Source organism: Rhinatrema bivittatum, chromosome 6 (genome assembly GCF_901001135.1).
Source record: "Rhinatrema bivittatum chromosome 6, aRhiBiv1.1, whole genome shotgun sequence".
NCBI classification, from domain to species: Eukaryota; Metazoa; Chordata; class Amphibia; order Gymnophiona; family Rhinatrematidae; genus Rhinatrema; species Rhinatrema bivittatum.
In genome coordinates, this window is record NC_042620.1 from 263,956,777 (window position 1) to 263,981,137 (window position 24,361).

A 24,361-nucleotide genomic window follows, 5' to 3' on the forward strand; every position below is an offset into this window, starting at 1 on the left:
TCATAATTTAGAGAACACTGTAACTGGATGCCTGTGACTTTCAGAGATGAAGAATGGCTGAACCTACCTCACTGCATCGTCATATATAAACAGTGAAATGTTATTAGGTCCTTGTATAGGCTATATTTAAAAAAGCAAAGGCTATTCTCATAGCATTCTTACAACATTACCCTCAGGTCCTTGCGCAAGATGTATCGAATATCTGGAAGAGAGATTGTGCGGTCTCGTGCTCTCAGACTCAAGTCAGTCTTCACTGCAAGATAATATGGTTGTGGTACTTGAGAATCAGCAGCTAAAGAGCATCCAGATTCCATCATCTCCTTGACACTCAGCCCATCAGCATGGTTCCAGGGCACAGTATCTGAAATGGCAAATTTCTGGCATGAAATAATACAGCTGAAAGAAGCTACAGCAGAAATTATTTTCACCCAATAAGACTTCTTCCTAGCGAAAGGATCCTATGAGAGGGAGAAGGGATGGTAAAGTTACCTAGCAACATGCTAATTAATACATACTAATTGGCTTAAAACCAGAGTTGATTGCTTTCCAGTAGGCAAGCTAGCTATGATCCCCTTCCTGTGCTCTGTAAATACCTCTCTTCCAAGTATAATGTACTTCTGTTAAAACTTTATTTTTTCTCTATCCCTAGTCTTTCAAGTAAAGTTATAGATGCAAACCTCAATTGGAGACTTGTGACTGATTCATCTTCAAGATAAATTTTGACCAACTTTGCTGACTTTTATAAGAAAGTAGATTGCATACTTTCTGAGTTCTTCTGGAAAAAGAAACTTCCATATTTAACCCTCCATAAACTTAAAGGGCTAAACTTTTGAAACATTATACAATTATCCTGGCTGTTGTGTGACCAGTTTAAACCGAATTTCACCCATACATTTCCGGATTTTTCCAAAAGTGACAATCGGTTCAAACTGATTTTCACCCTAATTTTAGGCTGATTAAAGAGTAGTGCCAGAACTTCAGATGCAGTGTCTCAAGGCCTCCAGCAACTGCTGAAAACCTGTACAGTGCAAAGTACCTGCAGTGTTTCAAGTCCTGCTCCCCATCAGCAACAGTACTTACCCATAAGCCCCATCTCCCCATCCCCCCAGGCAGTCAAGATGCCTGCTTCTTGGTGCTGCCAATGCAGCATTTGAAGTGGGTCATGCCTACCAGAAACATTTCCCAGCAGGGTCCCTGCCCCCAGACAAATGCAGAAGTGCAGTGCTGCAGAGTGCCTCCCAGTGCCCTTCCTTGCCCTTGCTCTGTCTAGGCCTCCCAGTAGCCTTCCTTGCTTGGGTGTTACTTGCCTTGTTTTTGTTCTTTCTACACACTTTCAGTGGCCCTCCTATCTGTGACTCTTGTTTCCTTGTCTCCTGTGGGCCTTCCAATGGTAATCCTGTCTGTTGACTGTCTGGTTTTGTCTTGCTTGTCCAGTTTCTGTCTCCTGGTTCACTGCCAGTGAAGTCCTGCCAGCCACCAAAACCTGCTAGCTCAACCCAAGGGGGAGGTTGCCAGTCATGCAGAAGATCCTGCCCTGCTCTGCTCTTTACCTCTTTGCTGCTCCTGTTTGGGGAATTACCTTGAATCAGTCTGCCCAGCCGTAACAGTATGACAGTATGATGACACCAGACAAACCCCACAGGAGTGGCTGTGGGACTCCCCTCACGTCCAGTGAGTCAGATGTAATGTTTGCTGACCCCATATGGAATTCAGCCTTTAATATGTCTGCCTATGATTCTTTTAAAAGTCCATGGAATTGGTTTTGCAGGGTGTGTGATGGCTCAAGTTCCTCTGAGGTTTGCGTGTACCTTCATCTTCTCTCTGGAACTTCAGCTCTGGTACCACTGAATGCATTCCCTACCCCTGCCATCTCCCTGGGAAAATCAGTACCAGCTTCAGCCATGTCTATTCCAGTCTTAGTCAAGCTAATCAAGTATCCAAGAAATCAGTACCTGCCAAACTGAATCCTACTCCTGAATCCAGTTCAGATGCTGACCCTGTATCTCTGTTTCAGATAGCAGGGTCCAATCCAGCTTCAGGGGCCCACTAATCAGTCAGTTGCTCCAGCTAAGTGTCAGGGAATCCTAACTATCCAGATATTTTCAGTTCAACGTCTGTGACTCCATCCCAGTCAAGTGTTTTCAGCTCACCTCCTGTAACTCCAGGTCAGCCCATTGATTTTTGCTTGCAAGTTCAGATTCCTGCCCCACCAGCTGTTTTTCATCAGGCCTTAAGGAGCTGCTGCAGCCTCAGGAAAGGCAGCTTATGCCTTCTCTATAGCTGTTTTGTCTGACCCCATCTTAACTAAAACTGTCTCAATCTCAGCTTCTCTCAAGACTGCTTCAATTACAGTTCCAATGAAGTCTGCCTCACTTTTCAAGAAACAACATTTGCCAATCCAGAGCCAGTTTCAGAAGCCAGATCCAGTCCTGCTTTTGTACCAGCCAGCAAAAGGTGTTCCTAGCCCTGAGGTTAATATCATGTCAGATCTTGTCTTTGTACCTGCCAGACTGAATCCAGTTCCATTTCCAGGCTGGGCCTTGCTTCAGTCTTCATTACATAGGAATATGCACCTCTGGAGGACCTGGTATCCAAATTCCAAGACCTGCATCTTTTTACAAAAAAAGGACACAGCAGAGTTGCTTACGTGTAAAAGGTGTTCTCCTAGGACAGCAGCATGTCAGTCCTCACACATGGGTGACATCATCAAATGGAGCCTGGCATAGAAAACTTGTGTAAGCATGCCCAACATGCTACTATCCACGCATCCATGTGGAGTCTCCCTTCAGTCTGGTAACATAAAATTACGAAAAAATAAAATAAACATAGGAGGAACCTAGCTCCGTGGGGTGGCGAGCGGGTTTTGTGAGGACTAACATCCTGCTGTCCTAGGAGAACACCTGTTATAGGTAAGCAACTCTGCTTTCTCCTAGGACAAGCAGGATGGTAGTCCTCACACATGGGTGAATATGTAGCTACAGGCTGCTCCCGAACGTTACTAAACCTATAGGCACCTAACCTGGTGCCAATGGGCACAACAACTGTGGTGTTGTGGAGAACAGAGGGAGGGAGCCTGAACCCGATAAAAGGGCCCTAGGCAGGAAGAGTTAGGTTTTACAGCTGAAAGAGATTCAGAAGAACAGTCTGGCCGAAGCTGCTGTCGTGTCGGCCATCTCCGTCCAAACAATAATGGGCAGTGAACATATGGAGAGAACTCCACATCTTAGCCTTGGAGATCTTGGCCACGGGGACCGCTCACAAGTGGGCCACCGAAGTCACCATGACTCTGACAGAGTGAGCTTCCAAGCTGAAGGCCCGCCTGAGCATAGCACAAGGAAACACAATCCACCAGCCAACTTGACAGTTATCTGCTTGGTAACTGCAACTCCCAATCTATCCTTTTTGAAAGAGATAAAGAGCTGCGTGGACTGCCTGTGGCCTGCTGTCCACTCGAGGTAGAAAGCTAAGGCCCTCTTGCAATCCAAGTGTGCAGAACCCATTCACAGTGGTGCAAATGAGGCATGGGAAAAAAGGTGCGCAGGACAATTGACTGATTAAGATGCAAATCAGTCACCACCTTAGGCAAGAACTTAGGGTGAGTATGGAGGACCACCCTATCATGAAAGAACTTTGTGTATGGCAGATATCTCACCAATGCCTGAAGCTCGCTAACCCTTCTCGCCAAAGTGACCACAACCAAGATGATGACCTTCCAGGTAAGGTACTTCAGATCACAGGAGCGCAGTGGCTTGAAAGGGTCTTGCATGAGCCGAGCCAACACCCATGTTGAGGTCCCAGGACACAATAGAAGGCTGCAGGGGAGGTTTCAGCTGTAGCAAGCCCCGAATGAACCGGCCCACTAAGGGTTGCACAGAGACAGGCGAACCATCAACACCCTAGTAGTAGGCCCTGATGGCACTTAGGTGTACCCTGACTGAGTTGGTCTTCAGGCCAGCGTCCGAAAGGTTCAGCAAGTAATCAGCCAACCTTGGAGTAGTACAAAAGAACGGATCCAAGCCGTGACTCTCACACCAGACGGAAAACCTCTTCCACTTCAGGTTAGAACAAGTAGATGTGAATCAGTTATTAACACTTTCGGATATTAGAAGGACTAGGGGGCATTCCATGAAGTTAGCAAGTAGCACATTTAAGACTAATTGGAGAAAATTCTTTTTCACTCAACGCACTCAGCTCTGGAATTTGTTGCCAGAGGAAGTGGTTAGTGTAGTTATTTATTTATTTAAAAACTTTTATATACCGACGTTCATAGGCATATCACATCGGTTTACAGATAACAGGGGGTTGGGTTCAAAAAACGTTTGGATAAGTTCTTGGAGGAGAAGTCCATTAACTGCTATTAATCAAGTTTACTTAGGGAATAGTTATTGCTATTAATTGCATCAGTAGCATGGGATCTTCTTGGTCTTTGGGTACTTGCCAGGTTCTAGTGGCCTGGTTTGGCCTCTGTTGGAAACAGGATGCTGGGCTTGATGGACCCTTGGTCTGACCCAGCATGGCAATTTCTTATGTTCTTTTGTTCTTATAAGGCTTCCTGGTGATAGGTTTCCTGGAAGCTACAAGGATCCGAGACATGCTGTCAGAGAAGTCAATGGGCTGCAAGACTAGTCTTTCAATATCCAGGCCATCAGAGACAATGCCCTGAGGTTGGGATGCACAGCCTGCCCTGATCCTGCAAGATTAGGTCGGGGGAGGACCCAAGACCGATTAGTTCTCTGACAGAGATCCTGCAGGAGCGGGAACCAGACCTGCCTTGACCACCGAGGGGCAATGAGAATCAGGTCCTCCCGTCCTTCCAGAGCTTCAGGAGAGTCTTTCATCACCAGAGGAAGTGGGGGATACGTATATGAAAGGCCCTTGCCCTAATGGTGGCTTTCCAAGACTGGCTTTACATCCTCCTGGTACAGGGAGCAGAAGTAGCTCACCTTGTTGCTGCAGGGGGAGGCGAAGAGGTCCACGTCTGGGATACCCCAGAGGTGGAAGATGCAATCTACCACTGCTTGATCCAAGGACCACTTGTGGGGTTGGAATGCTTGACTCAGCCAGTCTGCCACGACACTCTCCGTCCCGGCCAAGTACATGGCCCAGAGCAACATACTCTGGGACTGAGCCCAGGACCAAATCTGGACAGCCTCCTGACACAGGAGAAATGATCCTATACCTCCCCCTGCTTCTTGATGTACCACATCGCCACTTGGTTGTCAGTCTGCACCAGGTCCGCCTAGTTGGACAAGCGATCTTGGAACGCCCAGAGTGCGTACCTGATCGCCCGAAGCTCCAGGAAATTGATATGGCATTGAGTTTCCTGAGCAGACCACAGACCTTGCGTGTGGAGGCCATCCATATGGGCACCCCAACCCAAGGTGGAAGCCTCCATGGTAAGTATAACCTGGGTCGAGAGGGGCTGAAAGGTAACCTCCTGCTCCAGATTGGGCAAACTCTCCCACCACGACAGGGAAGTCCAGAGAGGTAGCAAACTCCACCACCACTGAGGTCCTGGGTGATTTGCTGCCACTGCAACTGCAGGGTCCACTGAGCCTGCCGCATAGGTAAGCGAGCCAAAGGAGTACCATGAACAGATGTGCGATGTGACCCAGCAAGCAAAGCAAAAGCCAGGCTGACACCTGTTAGTTTCGGCAGACCAGACTCACCAGAGCAAGTGCCCAATTATGAGGCAGAAAGGCTGGGGCCTGGGACATGTCCAAGTGGGCACCGATAAAGTCCAACTGAGCCAATGGGGTGAGATGTTATTTTGGGTAGTTGATGACAAACCCGAGGGACTCCCAAATGGTCAAGCATAGGGAGCAAAGCATCTTCTCTTGGGTGGTGCTCTTGACCAGCCAATTATCCAAGTAGGGGAACATGTGCTTCCCTACCTGGTGGAGGTGCGCACCCACTACTGCCAGGCATTTGGTGAAGATCCATGGGGCCCGAAGTTAGGCCAAATGGCAACACCCTGTACTAGAAGTGGCTTCCGCCCATGAGGAACCATAAATACTTCCTGTGACCAGGGAAGATCTCGATGTGGGTGTATGCATCTGAGGTCGAGGGAGCAAAGCCAGTCTCCTCTTGTTATGACTGTCACTGCCCAACGTCTCCACTCCGCCCACCTTACCTTTTTTGCGACTCCTCCCGCGGTTGATGGACGTCTGGCTGCCGTGGCGTCTGCCTACCATCCTCTCCGGCGTCCCAGGTCCGGCTTGGGTGCTGCATCCCGCCATGTTGTCCAGGTACCTTAGGGCGCGCGGCCCTGCTTCTTATTCTCTTTTTGGGGCGAACCTCGGGGGTGTCCCCCTGTGATGATGTCACGCATCCCGGATACAAATACCTACACTTTTTGCTAGCTAATCGAGTTAGCAAGGATCGGGATCTCCTTACGGATGGAATTCACTCTCCGTACCTAGCTACTCTGCCTCTACAACTTTTGGACTTTATCCTAACGGGGTACCCGCTCCTCGGGGGCCTCTCTCATTTCTTTCAGGTCACTATCAGGAACTGGTACTCGCTCCTCGAGGGCCCATGTTCCCTGACTCGCTGCCTGAACTTATCACTTCTGCTTGGAAGAAACTGCTGCCTATATCATCAGTGAGTTACCAACTTTATTTCCTCAGAGCTGTTCCCTGGAACTAGGTACTCACTCCTCGAGGGCCTGCCTCTATTCCAGCTTCTGTGTCACCTTCCGGGAGAAACCGCTGTGTGAGTAACTTTACCAACGAGGCTCTATACCAGAACTCTGTGTATGCTCCACTGTACTCACTATCTCAGTTTTCTCCACTACAGCACAGCCATAGAGGGAATCGCTGTTCCAGTATCCTGAGGAACCCTAAGCCCAGCCGGGCTTCATCTCTACTCACTACTGCCACCTCTGGTGGCTTCTCAATTCTGTCTAATAAAAGATATAACTCTGTGTTGTGTGTCCCAAAGCTGAGCCTGACCTGTGGCCCCTCACGGGACTTCTCTCCGTGGACGTGATCTGCTTCCACAGTGCCCAAGGGTCCACCCAAAACCTTACAAACAATAACACCTCTTTGCAGAAGGGGAATCAGAGTGCCCAGCGAGACCATCTTGAATTTTTCTTTTCGATGATATTTGTTCAAGGACCTCAGATCCAAAATGGGGAGGAGCCCCCCTGTTCTTTTTGGAATCAGGAAATATCGGGAGTAGAATCCTTGCCCATGCTAACGTAACAGTATGGGTTCTATTGCTCCGGCCATTCATGGGCAGAGAGCTCCATCCAGAGAATTTCCTGATGTGGGGACTGGCCCCATGACTGGCAAGGGGGAGAGACTGAGGGGACACTCAGGAAGTTCAACCAATACCCTCGACAAATAATGGACAGGACCTACTGGTCTGAGGTGACCTGTGGCCAGCGGTGCTGAAAGGTCCGTAACTGACCCTCGAATGGGGGCCCTAACATCGAGGGTAAGTTCACGGGGCTTATGCTTCCTCGCAGCCATTCAAAACCTCCTAGCGGGGCTTTGCTGGGGTGCCGGCTGAGGGGTCCATTGCTGTCTGTAGAGACACCTAGAACCCACTCGTGGCATACGGGCATGCGTGTTGTGGGGGAGGGCACTCCGACAACTCTTGAACCTGCTTCCAGAGGTTGAAAGTGTATTGGGTCATATACAGCTGGTAGGAGGCAATCTGGGCAATCAGCATCATGCCCTGGTAGACCTTCCTACCTAAGGCATCCAATGCTCGCTGTTCCCGACCCAGAGACACAGAAGCGTGGGTGTGGGAATGCTTGGCCTTTTTGAGGGAAAACTCCACCACCACTGGCTGATGAAGGAGCTGACGCCTCTCAAACCCCAAGGCCTACTGTACCAATTATACCGCATCCGCCTTCCATTTCACTATAAGCAAATCCAAAGGAGTGATTCCTTAAAGATATCATGGATGGGAAGAGCCACTAACTCCTTTGGGGCATCAATGAACTGGAGAACTTCCAGCATTTTGTGATGGGAGTCTTCCTCTGTATGGAGCTGGAAAGGAATGGCTTCTGCCATAGCCTGCACAAAGCCCTCACAAAGCCCGCAAAGGTTAGCTCCTCCGGTGGGGACCAATGCCTCTCTTCTGAAGGAGATGGGTCCAAGGGAAGATCCCCTGAGTCATTTGAAGAAGACTCCAAGGTATCATACTCCCAGGGATCATATAGGGCTTCCTCCTCACTGAAGTCCCCTGGGGACCCTCGTGGAGGACCCCTGCCCAAGCCCCTCAGTTTTGGCACTGAGGATACCGTGGGCATTGGCAGCATAGGGACAAAATAAAAGCTAAAAGAACAGCGTTCAAGAAATATAAAGAATCCCAAAGAGAAGAACACAAGGAAGAATATCTAGTGGAACAGAGGGAGACAAAGAAAGCAATCAAGAAAGCGAAAATTAAAGCGGAAGAAAGGATCGCCAAAGAGGTAAAGCAAGGTGACAAAACATTTTTCAGATATATCAGTGAAAGGAGAAAAGTCCAAAGTGGAATACTGAAATTGAAAGGTGAAAAGGATCAATGGGTGGAGACAGATAAAGAAATGGCAGAATTATTCAGTTCGGTGTTCACTAAAGAAGACCCTGGAGAAGGACCGTTGCTAGTCAACAAGAAAATAGAGGGGAATGGAGTAGATGTAACTCCATTTACAGTAGAGAATGTATGGGAAGAGCTGGGGAAACTGAAAGTAGACAAAGCCATGGGGCCTGATGAGGTTCATCCCAGGGTACTGAGGGAGCTCAGAGATGTGCTGGCAGGTCCACTGTGTGACCAATAGATCCCTAGAAACGGGAGTGGTGCCGAGTGATTGGAGAAGAGCGGTGGTGATCCCGCTTCACAAGAGTGGAAACAGAGAGGAGGCTGAAAACTACAGACCGGTTAGCCTCACCTCGATGGTGGGAAAAGTAATGGAGTCGCTGTTAAAAGAAGGAATAGTGAACTATCTACAGTCGGAAGAATTGCTGGACCAGAGGCAGCATGGATTCACCAAGGGAAGATCCTGTCAGACAAATCTGATTGACTTTTTTGACTGGGTAACCAAGGAAATGGATCAAGGAAGATCACTCGATGTCATCTACTTGGACTTCAGCAAGGCTTTTGATACGGTCCCGCACAGGAGACTGGTGAATAAAATAAGAAGCTTAGGAGTGAGTGCCAAGGTGGTGGCCTGGATTGCAAACTCTGAAGAGAGAGCGGTGTTGAGCGGAGTGCCGCAGGGATCGGTGTTGGGACCGGTCCTGTTCAATATCTTTGTAAGCGACATTGCGGAAGGGATAGAAGGTAAGGTTTGTCTTTTTGCAGATGACACGAAAATCTGCAATAGAGTGGACACGCCGGAAGGAGTGGAGAGAATGAGACAGGATCTAAGGAAGCTAGAAGAGTGGTCAAAGAAATGGCAGCTGAGATTCAATGCCAAGAAGTGCAGAGTCATGCATATGGGGTATGGAAATCCGAATGAGCTGTATTCGATGGGGGGAGAAGGGCTGATGTGCACAGAGCAGGAGACAGACCTTGGGGTGATGGTGTCTAATGATCTGAAGTCGGTGAAACAATGTGACAAGGCGATAGCTAAAGCCAGAAGAATGCTGGGCTGCATAGAGAGAGGAATATCGAGTAAGCAAAGGGAAGTGATTATCCCTTTGTACAGGTCCTTGGTGAGGCCTCAACTGGAGTACTGTGTTCAGTTCTGGAGACCGTATCTCCGAAGGGACAGAGACAGGATGGAGGCGGTCCAGAGAAGGGCGACCAAAAAGGTGGAGGGTCTTCATCGAATGACTTATGAGGAGAGATTGAAGAATCTAAATATGTACACCCTGGAGGAAAGGAGGAGCAGAGGTGATATGATACAGACTTTCAGATACTTAAACGGTTTCAACGATCCAAAAACAACGACAAACCTTTTCCGTCGGAAAAAAATCAGCAGAACCCGGGATCACGAGTTGAAGCTCCAGGGAGGAAGACTCAGAGCTAATGTCAGGAAGTATTTCTTCACGGAGAGGGTGGTGGATGCCTGGAATGCCCTTCCGGAGGAAGTGGTGAAGACCAGAACTGTGAATGACTTCAAAGGGGCATGGGATAAACACTGTGGATCCATAAAGTCTAGAAGAAATGAATGAAGAACGGGTGGCTCACGGGAATGACGGCTACTACCTGGAGATAATATCCTTATTCAATAAACATACACACGATTAATGCGACTCCAACACTGCTCCAAGCTTCAACGGCAAGAGGAAATGTGGAAAAAGATTTGCATTCACAAAAAGCGGGGAGTAGCTTGCTTGTTACGGTGGTTACTACCCCAAACCAAATAAGCTTGATACTTCACTTTCAATGCATAACCAGCATAGCTCTCTGCTACAACGGCAGGGGAGGAAGTCTGATACTACATGCATATCCAGCATAGCTCTCTGCTTCTACGGCAGGGGAGGAAGTCTGATACTACGTGCATATCCAGCATAGCTCTCTGCTTCTACGGCAGGGGAGGAAGTCTGATACTACGTGCATATCCAGCATAGCTCTCTGCTTCTACGGCAGGGGAGGAAGTCTGATACTACGTGCATATCCAGCATAGCTCTCTGCTTCTACTGTTGCGGTCCCGACCGCCTCCCCCATGTTCAGGGTCGGGTCCGCTTACCTTTGCCCTGATCCACGGAGGACCACGCCGGGGCTCCGGTTCCGTAGGCTACCAGGCCACTGCTTCGCCGCGTGGAGAACGCCGTCCAGGCCGCCTGAAGCTCCGCCCCCCGGGTTGCCTCGCGTGCGCACACGCGCAAGAAGGGCCCTTATGTGTGTCCAGCACCCGGAAGTTCAGGACGGCCCCTTTCTCTGACGTCATGCCCCGGATCGCATTTAACCGGCGTCCAGTCTCCGACTAAATGCCTTGCAACAAGGTTCTCCGAATACTAGTTGCCTTCCGTTCCTGTACCTGCTTCAGTGACGTTTGTCTTCCTGGTTGCCGACCCCGGTTTGCTTCAGCACTCTGCCTGCCTGCCGCGATCCCGGTTTGCCTCAGCACTCTGCCTGCCTGACTGCCGCCTGCCTCGACCCCGGTTTGCCTCAGCACTCTGCCTGCCTGCCTGCCGCCTGCCTCGATCCCGGTTTGCCTCAGCGCTCTATCCGCCTGCCTGCCGCCTGCCTTGATCTGGGTCTGCTTCAGTACTCTGCCTGCCTGCCAGCGGCCAGCCCTGATCCGGGTCTGCTTCAGTACTCTGCCTGCCTGCCGGCCGCCAGCCCCAGTTACGGTTGCCTCTGTTCCCGGCTTGCCTGCCAGTTGCCAGCCTAGCTCTCCCTTGCTACTGGACTCTCTCCTTGGACTCTGGCCCTGACCCTGTCCACAGACCTTTGGCCTTGTCCCTGCTCTGTATCGAACTTTCTCCTTGCCGCCTAAGTCCCAAGGGCTCCTCCCGGGGGGATTCCGGGTCCCGGGTGAAGTCATACCTGGCCTCAGACTCCGCCTCCCGGCCTGCCAGTCTGTCTACCCTGGCAGACCGGTCCAAGGGTCCACTAACTGACTAGCACTCTGTTTGCACGCTAACATCTACGGCAGGGGAGAAAGTCTGATACTACGTGCATATCCAGCATAGCTCTCTGCTTCTACGGCAGGGGAGGAGGTCTGATACTATGTGCATATCCAGCATAGCTCTCTGCTTCTACGGCAGGGGAGGAAGTCTGATACTTCGTGCAAATCCAGCATAGCTCTCTGCTTCAACGGCAGGGGGAATGAAGAAAAGTGGATCTATATACAGACAACAACCAACAGGGACTGAGTCGCATAGTCTGGGTAGACAAATGGGCATGGGTGTAGCTTCCTTATTGCGGCGGTTACTACCCCTAACTAATTTAAGCTATATATTATACTTAGATGCAGCTCCAACACTGCTCCTTGCATTAATGGTGGGGGTGGAAGGGAAATAGAACCAAAGGGTTACTAAGAGCCAAGAGTAACAGATAATTATGAGAAAAAAAAAAAAAGTGCGAAGCTTGCTGGGCAGACTGGATGGGCCGTTTGGTCTTCTTCTGCCATCATTTCTATGTTTCTATGTTACTGCCGGCATCTAGGTCCCCGAGGAACCAGGGCAAAACTGGGTGCGGAACCAGAGTCCCCGACAGTGCCCCCGGCCGCGATCCACTGTCTTTCTCAGAGGAGCCCACAATGGCGATGACTCTGGAGGGAGGAGGACCCGGTGGCCGCTGGAGTATCAAGGGGCCCCTGGGCACCAGTAGCTGCTGCATGGGCAAGACGACAAGAAAATTATTACTTACCTGCTAATTTTCGTTCCTGTAGTACCATGGATCAGTCCAGACAGTGGGTTATGTCCCCAATCCAGCAGATGGAGTCAGCACAAGCTTTGAGGGGGCGTATCCATATATACTACTACCCCCTCTGCCGGAGTTCAGTATCGAGTATATCAAAGCCCGAGTAGAAACCCCCGAAGGATCAAGTTTGTGGAAACAGATAATTAAAACAATTGTAACCGCAACAAGTAACTGCAAACATCCTACCAACTTGTAGGGAGCTGTGAAAAACAGCAAAAAAGAAACGACTGTGAAGACACAGAACACTGTGAGTAAGAAGTAGCGCAGAGCTGAGCAGGATCAAGAACCCAAACGCGGTGGGCGTCTGGACTGATCCATGGTACTACAGGAACGAAAATTAGCAGGTAAGTAATAATTTTCTTTTCCCTGTACGTACCTGGATCAGTCCAGACAGTGGGATGTACCCAAGCTTCCCTAAATCGGGTGGGGTCCTGCGAGGCCTGCTCGGAGAACCTGCTCGCCAAAGTGTCCAGAGACCGAAGAGGCGAGGTGCAGACGATAGTGCCTCGAGAACGTGTGTAACAATTTCCAGGTGGCTGCTCTACAAATTTCTAGAGAGGATACCGAGCGAGCCTCCGCCCAGGAAGCCGCCTGAGAACGTGTAGAATGCGCTACGATGCCGGGTGGGGGAGTCCGTCCCGCCCCAATGTAGGAAGCAGCAATGCCGGCTTTCAGCCATCTGGCAATGGTAGTCTTCGAGGCCTGAGACCCCTTCTTAGGACCAGACCAGAGTACGAAGAGATGGTCAGAGATCCGGAACTCATTTGTAGCCTCCAGATAGAGGCGCAGAGTGCGCTTGACATCCAAGAGACGGAGAGACTTCGGCTCTGAGGAGGAGAAGGACGGCAACTCCACCGTCTGGTTCACATGGAATGCAGAAACCACCTTCGGAAGGAAGGAGGGAACGGTGCGAAGCGAAACTCCAGGCTCTCTACACGACAGAGCCTGCAGCTCCGAGATGCGTCGAGCGGAACAGATGGCCACAAGAAATACAGTCTTGAGAGTGAGATCCTTTATCGTTGCGCTGCGCTGCGGCTCAAACGGTGGTCCCGACAGGAAGCGAAGCACAAGGTTAAGACTCCAGGAGGGACAAGTGTCCCGTAACGGAGGACGCATATGCTTGACACCCTTGAGAAAACGAGCAATGTCAGGATGCTGTAGAAGAGAGCCCCCATCGCTCAACAGCGAACCAAGGGCGGCCACCTGAACCCGTAGTGAATTATAGGCGAGCCCTTTTTCCACTCCCGCCTGTAGAAACTGAAGGATCTGAGGTACAGAAGCCTTAACGGGTCTCGTGGCCTGGCTTCCAGACTCGAACGTAGGCCACCGACGTCGATGTCTTTCGTGCCCGCAATAGCGTGGATACTACCGCCTCCGGGTAGCCCCGACGCCGGAGGCGGCGCCTCTCAAAAGCCAGGCCGCAAGACAGAAGAGTTCTGCCTGCTCGAAAAATACCGGGCCCTGATGTAGGAGCTGGGGGAGGTGGCCCAGCCTGATTGGCCTGTCAATCACCAGCTGTAGCAGGTCTGCAAACCAGGGTCGCCTGGGCCATTCTGGAGCGACGAAGACCACGGTCCCCTGATGGCTTTCTACTCTGCGGAGCATCTTGCCCACCAGGGGCCACAGTGGAAAAGCGTAGAGCAGAAGATGTGGGGGCCACGGAAGGACCAGGGCATTCACTCCCTCCGCGCCGCGCTCTCTCCGGCGACTGAAGAAGCGTGGAGCCTTGGCGTTGAGAGCGGACGCCATCAGATCCAAGTGGGGGGCTCCCCACCGATGGACGAGAAGTTGCATCGCTTTGTCAGAGAGAGACCACTCTCCTGGGTCCAGCAGTTGACGACTGAGGAAGTCCGTCTGGACGTTGTCCACCCCGGCGATGTGCGAGGCCGCTAGCCGGACGAGATGACTCTCTGCCCATTGCATCAGCAGCGCCGCCTCAAGCGCGACCTGCGGGCTGTGCGTGCCTCCTTGTCGGTTGATGTAGGCCACGGTGGTAGCGTTGTCCAATAGGATTCTGACTTCCCGGTTCCGAAGAAGCGGGAGGAAATGTCGCAGAGCTAGCCGGACCGCTCTGGTTTCCAGACGGTTGATTGACCACTTCGCCTCCACCATGGACCACGTCCCCTGCGTGGCGCTTCGATCGCAGACTGCACCCCAGCCTGCTAGACTGGCATCGGTAGTCACCACCACCCAATTTGGCAGATCGAGGGACACGCCACGGGCCAGGTTCGGCGGATCCAACCACCAGCCCAGACTGTCCCTGGCATTCTGCGGGAGCGGGAGAATCATCTGGTAGTCCTGCGATACTGGTTTCCAACGGGAGAGGAGCGCCCTCTCCCGTTGGAAACGGGAGAGGGCGCGAAAACCCTGAGGTGCGCGAAAACCCAAGGTACAAGGTCGATGGTGGACCCCATCACTCCCAGGAGTTGTAGGTAGTCCCAGGAGGTGGGCTCTGGTAACGCAGAGAACCGTCGTGTGTGATCCCGCAAGGATTGAGCCTTGTCCTGGCGCAGAAAAACCTTGCCCAGTAGGGTGTCGAAGGTCGCCCCCAAAAAATCCAAGCGTTGCGAGGGCATGAGGGAGCTCTTGGAGAAGTTCACTACCCATCCCAGGGAGTGTAGAAACCGTACTACTCGAGTCACCGCTGAGCGTCCATGATCGAATGACTTCGCCCGGATGAGCCAATCGTCCAGATAAGAATGAACCAGGATGCCCTCCTTCCGGAGAGCTGCAGCCACGACTACCATGATCTTGGTGAAGGTGCGCGGCGCCGTCGCCAATCCGAACGGGAGAGCCGTAAACTGAAAATGCTGGGCCAGGATTTTGAAACGAAGGAAACGGTGGTGGTCCGGGCGGATGGTAATGTGCAGGTAGGCCTCCGTTAAGTCCAGGGAGGCGAGGAACTCCCCCCGATGTACCGCCGCAATCACTGATCGGAGCGTTTCCATGCGGAACCGAACGACTCGAAGGGATTTGTTGACTTCCTTGAGGTCTAGGATAGGCCGGAAGGAACCGTCCTTCTTTGGCACGACGAAATAGATGGAATAGTGGCCCGAGCCCACCTCTCCGAAGGGCACGGGCGCAATAGCGCCTATCTCCCAGAGTCTGTCCAGAGTCAGCTGCACCGCTCTTCTCTTGAGGTCCGAGCCACAGGGAGAAAAGATGAACCTTCCCTGAGGGGGGGCGGACAAATTCCAATGCGTAGCCGTGTTTTATGGTATCCAGGACCCACTGGTCCGAGGTGATCCGCGCCCACTCCGCGTAGAAATACGTTAGCCGGCCCCCAATCCTGGGGACAGGGGAGTGGGCGAGACTGGCATCATTGTGAAGACTTGGTAGAGGGGTTCCCGGGTCCGGGAGCAGTGCGTGCGGGCCGACGCCCGCAAAAGGAGCGCGACCAGGGCTGAGACCTGGGGGCGGATGGCCGGGAGCCCGCCTGTCTGTATCCCCTGTAGCGCCGTTGCGCTCTGGCTCTGGTCCGAGAAGAAGAAAATGCTCTGGATGGTCGAAACCTATCCTCCGGCAGCCGATGAACAGCGTTCTCCCCCAGGGACTTGATGATCTGGTCCAAATCCTCCCCGAAGAGGAACTTGCCCCTGAAGGGAAGAGAGCCCAGACTGGACTTAGAGGACGTATCAGCCGCCCAGTTGCGTAGCCACAGTAGCCGTCGTGCTGCCACTACCGAAACCATGGATCTTGCGAGGACCCGAAAGAGGTTGTACGAGGCGTCCGCCCCATACGCCACTGCAGCTTCTAGTCGATCTGCCTGGGCAGCCTCATCGGCCGGCAGGACCTGAGATGTGAGGAGTTGTTGCACCCAAAGGAGACTAGCTCGCTGGGCAAGCGAACTGCACATCACCGCCCGCATACCCAGTGCGGAGACCTCGAAGACCCGCTTAAGGAAAACTTCCAACTTACAATCCTGTGTGTCCCGCAACGCCGCACCTCCCGTTACTGGGATAGTCGTCCTCTTCGTGACCGCCGACACTGCGGAGTCCACCTTTGGGACCTTGATGAGGTCCAGAAAATCTTCGGGGAGCGGGTACAGCTTTTCCATGGCCTGGCTGCTCTTCAGGGAGGCCTCCGGGGTGTCCCATTCCCTGGTGAGAAGTTGTAAAAACGAGTCATGAATGGGAAAGGCCCGAGCCCTCGGCCGGAGTGCCGCCAGGACTGGATCTCCCTTCTTTGAAGAAGTGACGACAGCGGGAGCTACTGGGGCAGGCGGGTCTGGTGGCGGGTCCAAATCTAATTCCTGAATGATCTGCGGGATGAGGTCGTCCAGCTCTTCCCTCTGGAAGAGGCGTAGGGTATGCGGATCATCCCCGTCCTGCGTGCCGTCCCCTTGTCCCCCATCCGGGAGGTCAGGTCCATGTCCCGCTGGGTCTGGCACCGCCCCCACTGCCGCGGACGCAGAGCGGACTCGGGTGGGAGGCCCCCGCTCCCGGAGGGTCGGGGTGGGCCGGTGTCGAGGGCGACATCCGTGGGATCTTAGGAGGGGGGGGGTCCCACAGGCGCTTCCAGCCCCTGCAAATAAGCGGTATGCATGAGCAGGATAAACTCCGGAGAGAACCCCGGCCTGCTCGGGTGCGCTTCGAGGAGCGGCGTGGTTCCTGCTCCCTGGCTCTGGGTGCTTGGTTCCTGCACCAAAATCGGGGGAGCACCCCCGCTTGTAGAATCCTCCCGGGATCCGTTCTCCCTCGTGGCCTGCGCCTCAGGGCGCTCAGAGTGTAAAATGGCCGCCGTTCCCGCCAAAAATGACGGAGTGGCCGGCCCGCGCCGCCCGGGCAAAAAAAGAGAAATCAGTCAGGGACTGTGAGGTACCTTCCCCCCCGGGAAGGCATCACGCGCAGATGCCCTCCCAGGAAATCCGGGACCCCGGGTCGCCGCAGGCCGCACAGCGTGACGGCCACGGCATCGGGATCGCTGTGGGAGACAAGAAAACGGCTCCAAAAATGAGAAAAAGCCTCGGGGGGGGCCATGTGCACAAAAGCGCCGCTGCGGGGGGCCCGGTCGGCCCACACTGCCCGCTGACCGAAAATAGAGGAGGGTGCCGCGGGGGGGCCTTCCCGGCCACACAACCCGCCCCAGACGTCTTTTCCTAAGAGCCGCAGCAGCCCATGAGGAGCTGTAAAATGGCCGCGGGTGAGGGAGTAAAAGCGAAGAGGCCGGGTCCACCGGCTTTCGCGGGCACCGGGGACTGAGCTGTGAAGGGAAAAACTGCAAAGGAAAACCAACTTACCCCTGGCTGCAATGAGAAATAAACAGCAAGGCCGCAGAGAAGAGACAAGGAAGAGAAGCCACTCCCCAGAAGTTGAAAGGCCCCTGCCTTACTATTCTTTTTTTTTTTTTTTACCTTAGTACAAAATTGATACAAACTTGATCCACAAGAAAAAGACAGCAACAAGCCAGATAATCAAGCAAGAAAATGAGAAAGAAGGAAAAAGAGGGGAAGCCTGATTCCCCTACTCGCATCTGCTGGAGTCAGAATGAAGGGGTCTGAACGCTTCAACCTGACAAAGGACTTCATGTACCAGAATTCCCTGCTTCATGACGGGTTTACTTACAGTCTGCAATACAGCTGTAATTAGGACATTGAGAAACTTTCTGTCAGCACATTGCACATTTTCATTTTTTTGGCTTCGCTGTTCTTATTCTCTGATAAGCTTTCACTGCTGTAACCTAGAATAGAACAATGGATGTATTATGTGAAGGGCTGTATTACTGCAGACTCGCGAATTCCTTTCCAGAACTGCAAGTCCCAGCAGCCTCTCCTGCAGAACATGGGAGAAGTTTCACGAAAGTTCCAGGGTGTCTAGGGAGGGGGTCAGTAGCCCCTTCAGCCGGAATATGCTTGCTCAGCAATGCTTAGAACGCATGTGTAAAAGATAAGAACTGTAAAGTGCGTAAGAGTCTGCTCCTGGAGGGGAGGGGCATGCAGTTGTACTGAGCCTTTGTCTTAGCTGCATCTTGCTGGCAATAAAAGTCTATCTTTACGGATCAGTTGTCTGGACCTCCTTACTGACTAAAAAGAGACGGTTACATTTGGCGAGCCAGCCAGGAGGTACCGGGGACGCTATTTTAGCCCCCCAGTTGGTCCAGGGGATTTTGTGGCGGAGTGATCCCCCAGACTTGCCTGGTGAGTGGCCACCGCTGAGTTCAGTGATCAGGTATCTGAGGGGGTCATTCCACGGAGATCCTCTGAGACCTTTGGGCTGGTGATCTGGGAAGAAGGCTTTCGTGACGATCGGAAGAACCCTGCAGGCGAGTATTATGGGAATGATGGGAAAAGAGAAGAATAGCTAAAAGAGTAGCAAATAACCGGTCCATCCGTGAGGGGACCGAGGGGGCTTTGATCACACCCCAAGCGGTGGTTTGGTAGGAATTGCATTCCGAAAGCCACGCGCATAAAAAGAGGAAAAAGAAGTAACGCATACGATAGTGGGAATAGGTTTCTTGTTGTGTGAAAGTGACCCTTTTGTGTCTGACGGATACGGACCCCTTACCTATCCGTCTTCCCTTCCCTCCTTTGTCTGTGATTCTATCCTAATGGGAGGGGGCGGTTCTACTCCATTAAAAGTCATGACGGAACACTATAGGGAAGTGTTCGATAGACATAAATGTACTAAACCCGGAATGATTCAACGATGCACCCATAGGTGGCCCGGTTTGTGTGTAAATTGGCCTCCGGAAGGAACTTTCAATTTCCAAACGGCCACAAGGGTCCTGAAAATAGTTAGTGAAGAAGGGAATCCGGGTTGCCCTGAGGATTAACCGTACATAACTGCTTGGATTGCAGTTATTGAGAATCCTCCGTCGTGGGCAAAGAAGTTAGTGGAGGGAGCCGCCCTCGTAATGGTGGCTCAGGCGCACAAAATGGGGAACTGGAAGTCCCCATTATTAATTAAGGATTGTAATGTATGTAACTGCTATCTGTGAATTGCAAGCACATGTACCAGGGATTCTTTGTTTTTAATTGTTTTAAACCCTAATAAGAAGAGATTTTGGGTTACAAATGCTGCACAAGACTACTATACAACTAATTAATTTACAGTGTTAAGTTAAAATACTGATTTGATTGCTGAAGAATGCATTTACTGGTGTTAAAGTTTAGAACTTGATGGCAGTTAAGGGTTAACGGCAGAGATAATTACAGGAGAGAGGAGGGGATCGAGCCAGAGAGAGAAAAAAAAAAAAAAAAAAAAAAAAAAGGACATTGGGCTAGCCTGGGTAATGAAGACAAAGAGAGAGAAAAATTGTTTCGTTTGTTTTAACAGAACATTATTGAAAGTTAGTTGATGGTGTGCGTATGTGAATAAAGATAGAATTGTGGCTGTTTCACAGAAGTTGAAGTTTTTGTAGCTCAGAGTTTCTGCTGATTAAATTTATTCTCCAAGGTCCTTGCTAAAACTGTCTGTAATCTGACAAAGGATTGCTACTTGCAAAGAAATACCAGAACCAAGGGTCCCTTACAAATCATTTAGTGCCTTATGATGCAGGCTATTTTTAAGACATTTTATAGCAGCAAATTAATTGTTACAGTACAAAGTGGAATGGTGGTGCGTCCCACTGCGCGTCAGTACGTAGTGCGTAGGCATTCAATATGGCTGTGCGTTTCATGCTGGCATTGCTAATCAGAAGTTTTAGTTTTCTCATATCTTCTATCCCAGTGTCCTCCCTATGCTTATCTTTCTATTCTCTAATACCATGTTAATTATTGTTCTTACTTGTCTCCTATATATTATCTGTTATTTAAAAGTTACATTGGAACGCATGATAAAGTATGAACTCTCTTTTGCTGACGCAGTTTATTTTGAAGCTGTCTCTGGGAAAATTAGAGGAGAAATGATTAAGAATGGGACCTTTGTTAAAGCTTTGTTAAATATACAGAGCATAGCAAGCGGCAAGATAAGACAGCTGCAGTTCTGACTGTGGGAATTACAGGATGCCGTTTGTAAAAAAAAAAAAAAAACCGGAGAAAACAAAGACTTAATATTAAAAATTTTGATTCAGTGGCAGGCGCAAGTTAAGGATTATTGGAAGTTGTGGGCAAGAGAAGGGGCCACTATGCAAGATTAGGAACAAGAGCAAATATGAGTCGACCCAAATGATAAAGTAGTGGCCCACACACACACACACATATATATATATATATATATATATATTGCAATTATGTTCTTTTACCACTGGTGGGGGCTGGGCTCTGGCTATTACCATATGTTCTTAGTGTTTGCAATGTAATTGGTACAAGGCTTCCAAGGGTTTGATCATCACTCCTGCACACCTAAAGCGCCTCCCCTGGATCCTTGCCTGCAGATCCAGGTTGACTTTATTGAATTAACCCAATGCCAAACTTACAAGTAAGAAGGAAGCAATGTTTTGCAGCTTCTCAGCCTCGTCAGAACTGATTTGCCTCCAGGCGCAGGTCACCTATTCAATTTCCAGATGGACTGTGATCTTTTCATCGTATTTTGAGATGTATGGGAACGGGATCAGGAAGAGAAGAAAAGGGCCCGTCCCTGCAACCAGGAACTTAATAATAGACCTGACATCCGAAAGAACCTGCAGAAGGCCGAAGGCTTTGAGGGCATGAGCCTCAGCCAGTTAAAAGCTATAGCAGACCAGGTATGTGGAAATAGAGAAGTGGAAGAGAAAAGAGAGAAGCAAGTAGAGACATGAAGGAGAAAGTGACTGTTAGCCGCCGCTCTCGAGGACACGCGGACGGGAAGGAGCCAAGACAATGGCAGACCGCGAAGAGGAGGGGGAACAAGACCCCCCCCCCTTTGGGAAAGAATCAGTGTGCGTACTGCAAAAATGAAGGCCATTGGAAGAGAGACTGTGAAGAATGGCAAAAGAAATACGGGAGCCCTGCAGTGAAGACTAACGACAAAAATGGACCTGCACCGACACAAAGGGGCCGAGGAGGAAGGAGATCGGACAACCCCCACTGGCAGATGGCGGGGGAGGCGACAAGGAGCATACAGCCTGAAGAGACCGGGAGGGAAGAATCCCCACTGACCCTCTGGTGGAGATCCACGAGGTAACACAACAAAAATCAGGGGCCTGTTGGACTCAGAGGCCAACGATCTGTCATGACTGCACCAATCGGCCCCCCCGACGAAAGAGACTGTTTCTATAGTGGGCGCCTCAGGTCAGGTACTCACTGCCCCTCTGCAGAAAGAATGAAGTATACAAGTAGGCGGGACCATGGTATCCCTTATCGGATGGAACCTGCTGTGTAAGCCTCAGACCACATTGAGATTTCAACCAACAGGAGAAGTTAAAGCCTCCTTCGGGGACCATCCAGTGATACTCATCTGTCCCCTCCAAGAAGAATGGAGACTACATCTTCCCATAGTCGAACGAACCATCGAACATCGATATGAAAACAACACCCCCCTCAACAAAAACGAAGACAACTGATGGATAGTGTACCCCAAGTATGGTTCGAACAGAACCCGGGAGGAATAGCTATCGACGCTACCCCCATATGGATAGAGATGAAACAGAATGCACAGGTGATTAATCAATCTCAATACCCCATTCCGTATATGGCCAGACAAGGAATTCAGATACACCTGCAAAGACTGTATGATTTGGGCATTCTTCGGCGAATCCGATCTGCTTGGAACACCCCTTTGTTGCCAGTAAAGAAGCCTGGATCTAATGACTATCGACCAGTACAAGACTTAAGAAAAGTGAATAGTCAAGTAGCAGATCTAGTAGCCCTCGTCCCAAATCCGTATTCAATCTTGGCTCAAGTCTCTCCTGCATCAAAGTGGTACAGTGTCATTGATCTGAAAGATGCCTTCTTCTCCGTTCCGGTAGCGGAGGAATGTCAAAAGATTTTTGCTTTCACATGGGAAAATGCAGATACTGGAGTAAAAGCAGCAGTACACATGGACTAGGTTGCCTTAAGGGTTTAGGCACTCACCTACGCTGTTCGGTGAGCAACTGGCAAAAGACTTAAAGATGTATCAAGTAAAGTATGGGCCAGTCATACAATACGTGGATGACCTTCTGTTGTTTCGAGAGACGTACCTCGAATGTGCGGTATCCACTCTTCAGCTGCTAAAGACGTTGTACTCAAAAGGGTATCGTGCAAGTAAAAAGAAAGCGCAAATCTGTGAATTGGAAGTAGAGTATTTAGGCTTCCAAATACGTGGAGGAACCCGATGTCTGGGGATTTCTCGCACCAGTTCTATAAGAGATCAACCTGTACCCACTTGTAAGAAAGAGCTCCGGGCGTTCCTGGGAGCTGCAGGATACTGTAGGCTGTGGATTGCTAACTATGCAGTTATTGCTCAACCCCTGTACGACAAGCTGCGGGGTAAAGAGGCAGAATCTCAACCCTTCCAGTGGGAAGGAAACGAGCTGGCAAGCTTACGTCGACTAAAAGAAGCCTTAATTGAACCACCTGCCTTAGGATTGCCAGATGTGATGAAACCATTCCATCTATTCGTCGATGAAAAGAAAGGAATGGCCATTGGGGTATTGACTCAAACTCTAGAATCATAGGAACGACCTGTTGCATATCTGTCAAAAGGAATGGACAATGTTGCAAAAGGATGGCCTGGTTGCCTTCAAAGCATTGCGGCTGCATGCTTACTAATTCCAGAAGCAGTCAAATTAACTTTTGGTCAAACTCTGAATGTAACAACTCCCCACACCATTCAAGGACTGCTAGAGACCCATGGACCAAAATGAATGACTAATTCACGTCTCGTCAAGTATTAAGCCTTACTGTGTGAAACACCTGAAATTCAAATACAAGACAGCAAAAACTTGAACCCGGCCACTCTTATGCCGGCACCTGAACCAGTTGCCCATGATTGTGAAGAAGTCATGACTACAATACATTCCAGTAGACCAGACCTGAGGGATCAACCCTGGCAAGGAGCTTGGACTTTATTCACTGATGGGAGCAGCCAAATCATTCATGAGATACGTTCTGCTGGATATGCTGTTGTATCCGAAGATGAAATCGTTGAGGCTCAACCTCTTCCCCCAGGAACATCTGCACAAAAAGCTGAACTAATTGCCCTTACTCGAGCTCTGCAGTTGGCAGAAGGACAAACTGTAAATATCTATACAGACTCTAAATATGCCTTCCTTACAATTCAAGTGCATGGAGCATTATAGAGGGAAAACAATTGAACAATGCATCAGAAGTACGTGAATTACTAGACGCAGTTTGGCTTCCTCGCAAGGTGGCTGTAATGCATTGCAAAGCACACACCAGGAAATCAAACCCTATTGTCAAGGAAATCAGAGAGCAGATGAAGCAGCAAAAAGGGGCAACTCGGGAACCCTTCCAAGCAGTATTAATTGCATCGAATCATCAGGCTTCAGGCAGTCCTGGAGCTCATCACCAACGACTGCTTTCGCTCTTAAACTCTGGGCAAAACAAAATACCAAAATTATGACTGCAGTGTACCAGAATAGATTGGTTTTAGATTATCCTCTGGCCCAGGAAGGAGGGTTTGTGGAACATTTAACCTCTCCAATTGTTGTTTACAGGTAGATGACCAAAACAAGGTTATCCAAGACATCACTGATCGCATGGTCAAGATGGCACACGTCCCTGTCCAGCAATGGAATAGTGCTTGGGACTGGACCAATGGATTCCGTGGTTGGTTTTCCATGATCGGTGGATTTAAGAGCTTGTTTGTTATCCCAGCCAGTTTAATTCTGTTTTGTTTTTTAGGACCCTGAATTATTCCTTTCTTGCTCAAACCGCCTTCGTCGGGTGATGAAGGACATTGCTGAACGCAAAACAGCCACGCAGCTTCTGTCACTGTACATGTATTCCTCTGAGCCTATAGAACCTGTTTAACCATCCTCATGTTTTATCCTGGGCCATCTTCCCATACATGACAAGTTCGGGCTACAAAGGGGGGTGGAGCCATTAGGGCCCATCCGTCTCAAACCCGTGAAGAAACCATCGGACTGTTTGGGAAATTAGGGCCCCCTGAGAACTCAAATTGCTAATTTTTCTTGTTTCTGTTTCTTTCAGCTCCACAGTTGCGTTGTGATGGTGTGATACTTTTCA

General features: G+C 50.4%; 1 protein-coding gene across 2 annotated transcripts in view; it reads right to left on the reverse strand.

Annotated features, from left to right (window-relative positions):
- LOC115094242 (inactive serine/threonine-protein kinase TEX14-like) overlaps positions 1 to 24,361 on the reverse strand; it is a 285,279-nt gene that overhangs the window by 94,679 nt on the left and 166,239 nt on the right. For both annotated transcript variants that reach the window (XM_029607078.1, XM_029607080.1), the window contains exon 11: positions 171 to 361. In XM_029607078.1, coding sequence (XP_029462938.1) covers positions 171 to 361 — 191 coding nt within the window. The remainder of the gene's footprint in view (positions 1 to 170; positions 362 to 24,361) is intronic.